The 3,127-nt window shown below is 43.0% G+C and overlaps 1 gene segment (V, D, J or C); it reads left to right on the top strand.

The window, feature by feature from the left end:
- Positions 1–583: 583 nt before the first annotated feature.
- LOC116422036 lies at positions 584–1,331 on the top strand. The segment is given in 2 exon segments: positions 584–662; positions 832–1,331. Coding segments are annotated over 2 exon segments (510 nt in total).
- Positions 1,332–3,127: the final 1,796 nt, after the last annotated feature.

Below are 3,127 nucleotides of genomic sequence, written 5' to 3'. Positions count from 1 at the left end.
ATATTTATGTCTAATGACAACCCTATTTAGAGTAGGACAGGGAAGGAGTAAAAAAAAATATAAGGCACAGAGTAGAAAACAAACAAAAAAAAAACTTAGAAGAAAATGAGGAAAAAAGGAAACTTTGAAAACAATGTGCTATACTTATTACATTGTCCAAAAAAAGGGAACTGTAAAATAGAAATTTATGTTTTTATATTGAATCTTTTTTATGCTGTGCTCTGTACATGGAAATGTTCCTTTTTGTGTTTCTCTGTATTATTCAAAATGAATAAAAGCTTAAAAAAAGAAAAATGTAATTAAGAAAAATTACAACAAAACATTGATAACATATTTCAAATCTAAGTCAACATATAACCCATAGGGAACTTTGTTCTGACACCATACTTTTGAGGAATAGACAGAACTATAATTTCTTTTGCGAGTTAAACTTATTGATATTCTTGATATTTGACAAGAAACCTCTTAAGATCATTCTGTCTTTCTACTTCCCCCTGCTCCCATCTGTTGATTTGCATGTTTCCCCAGGGACAGCCCCAGATGCTCAGACCCAGATAAATGCCAGCTCATGGGTGAGGTCTCTGCTCAGTAGCATCCAAGGCCAGGGGAGGAGATGGGGTCCCAGGCTCAGCTCCTCTGCTCTCTGCTGCTCTGGATCTCAGGTGAGGGAGACTGCATGTGCCACATGCTATTTGATCATCTCTGGGATGTGTCTAGGGGAGGCTAGGAGAGAGGAGAAAAGTGTGGCATATTCCCTTGATCATTCTGAATTGAAGGTCCAGAACAATGAAATCATATGGATCATGTCCTGTCTTTTCTTTTTGATTCCAGGTTCCAGGGGGGACATTGTGGTGACTCAGTCTCCAGAATTTTTGTCAGTGTCTCCAGGAGAGAGGGTCACCATTAGCTGCAAGACCAGCTCGGGTGTTAGTAATTACTTAAATTGGTACCAACAGAAGCCAGGGAAGGCTCCCAAGCTCCTAATTTATGCAGCAACCACCCTGCACTCTGGGGTCCCTGCCCGGTTCAGTGGCAGTGGCTCTGGGACAGATTTCTCCCTCACAATCAGCAAAGTGGAGGCTGAGGACGCTGCGGTCTATCACTGTCAGCAGTGGGATAGCTGGCCTCCCACAGTGATACACCCCCAAACAAAAACCTGCCCAGCAACTGCTGAAGAGGCATCAATGCCCCAGGGGCTTCTCTTTCCCCAGAGCAAGGATGGGGACAGCTTGTTTGGTCTGCCTGGGAGGGGGGAGGTTTTCATGTCTCAGAGGAAGATACTGGGGCTGTGACAAGTTCTGACCTTGATTTCTTTTCCAGTCACTAATAAAAAATTGACACAATCTAAATAACTAGCTCACACTCCCAAAATGGATTTCTCTACCTCATACCTGACCAAACATCCCCTTTCCAAATCCTTAGAAATGCTTTTATAGCCTTTGCTAGAAGATCTCCAGTGTGGGGGGACTAGCTACCATGGGAGCAGTGGATGGAGCCAGGCAGATGGTCAGGAAGGGCTGAGTTCAAATCAGCCACTTCCTACTTGTATTATGTAAGTCACATTCTTTGTTTCAATTTTCTTGTCTGTAAAATGGGGATCACATTAGCAGCTGCCTCCTGGGGTGATTGGGAGGATCAAGTGAGAAAGTTATTGTGAAGAGCTCAGCAGTGTGGCCCGCACTTAGTAAGTGGTGTAGGCATGTTAGCTGTTATTATTACCACTATCTACAATATTGGATCATTGTCCTACATAGTTCTCACAGCCAAGGAGTCTGTTCTTAGATTGAGTCTAAACTCGGCCTCTCTGCACCTTCCCTTCTCTGCTCACATTTCTGGGCCACTCAGAACAAGTCCCACCTCCATCCTTGTCACAGCCCTTTGAAAGTTTGCAGGCAAGTACTCCATGCCTCATGTTGGTCCTTCCCCAAGCTAAGCCTTTCTGCTTCCTTCAGGCAGCCTTCCTGTTTTTTGGTCTCTGGCCCTTTCCCCATCCTGGCTGCCTCCCTCTGCCTGCACACCAGCCTGTCTCAGGCCATTCTCCCATGGGGCACCCAGGAGGGAAAGCAGGATTCCAGGGGAGCTCTGATTAGGACAAACCTAGAACCCCTTGAGACCTAGAAGGGAGTTACCGACCTCCTGACAAAGAAGGGATGGCCCCAAAGGACAGAATCACACATGTCAGCCATGGCTACTCTGTGGATAAAGGATGGCAGAACACCAGGAAAGTATTGCAGTCTGTCAAATACTCACTGGAGTCTGGGCCTTCCAGCTCTGCAGGTACCAACTCACCCATGCACGCCTATGTCTCTTCATTCAAAATATTTGATAGTCCTCTATTCCACTGAAGATTCATTTTGTTCTCTTCAAGAATGTATTCAGGAAAGTTTTTGTACAAACAAAACTAATGCAGACAAGATTAGAAGGGAAGCAATAAACTGGGAAAATATTTTTACAGTCAAAGGTTCTGATAAAGGCCTCATTTCCAAAATATATAGAGAATTGACTCTAATTTATAAGAAATCAAGCCATTCTCCAATTGAAAAATGGTCAAAGGATATGAACAGACAATTCTCAGATGAAGAAATTGAAACTATTTCTAGTCATATGAAAAGATGCTCCAAGTCATTATTAATCAGAGAAATGCAAATTAAGACAACTCTAAGATACCACTACACACCTATCAGATTGGCTAAGATGACAGGAAAAAATAATGATGATTGTTGGAGGGGATGTGGGAAAACTGGGACATTGATGCATTGTTGGTGGAGTTGTGAACGAATCCAACCATTTTGGGAGAGTAGTTTGGAACTATGCTCAAAAAGTTATCAAACTGTGCATACCCTTTGATCCAGCAGTGTTACTACTGGGATTATATCCCAAAGAGATTATAAAGAAGGGAAAGGGACCTGTATGTGCACGAATGTTTGTGGCAGCCCTTTTTGTAGTGGCTAGAAACTGGAAACTGAATGGATGTCCATCAGTTGGAGAATGGCTGAATAAATTGTGGTATATGAAAATTATGGAATATTACTGTTCTGTAAGAAATGACCAACAGGATGATTTCAGAAAGGCCTGGAGAGACTTACACGAACTGATGCTGAGTGAAATGAGCAGGACCAGGAGATCA

Source organism: Sarcophilus harrisii, chromosome 2, assembly GCF_902635505.1.
Source record: "Sarcophilus harrisii chromosome 2, mSarHar1.11, whole genome shotgun sequence".
NCBI classification, from domain to species: Eukaryota; Metazoa; Chordata; class Mammalia; order Dasyuromorphia; family Dasyuridae; genus Sarcophilus; species Sarcophilus harrisii.
This window is presented reverse-complemented; position numbering and strand designations above follow the sequence as displayed.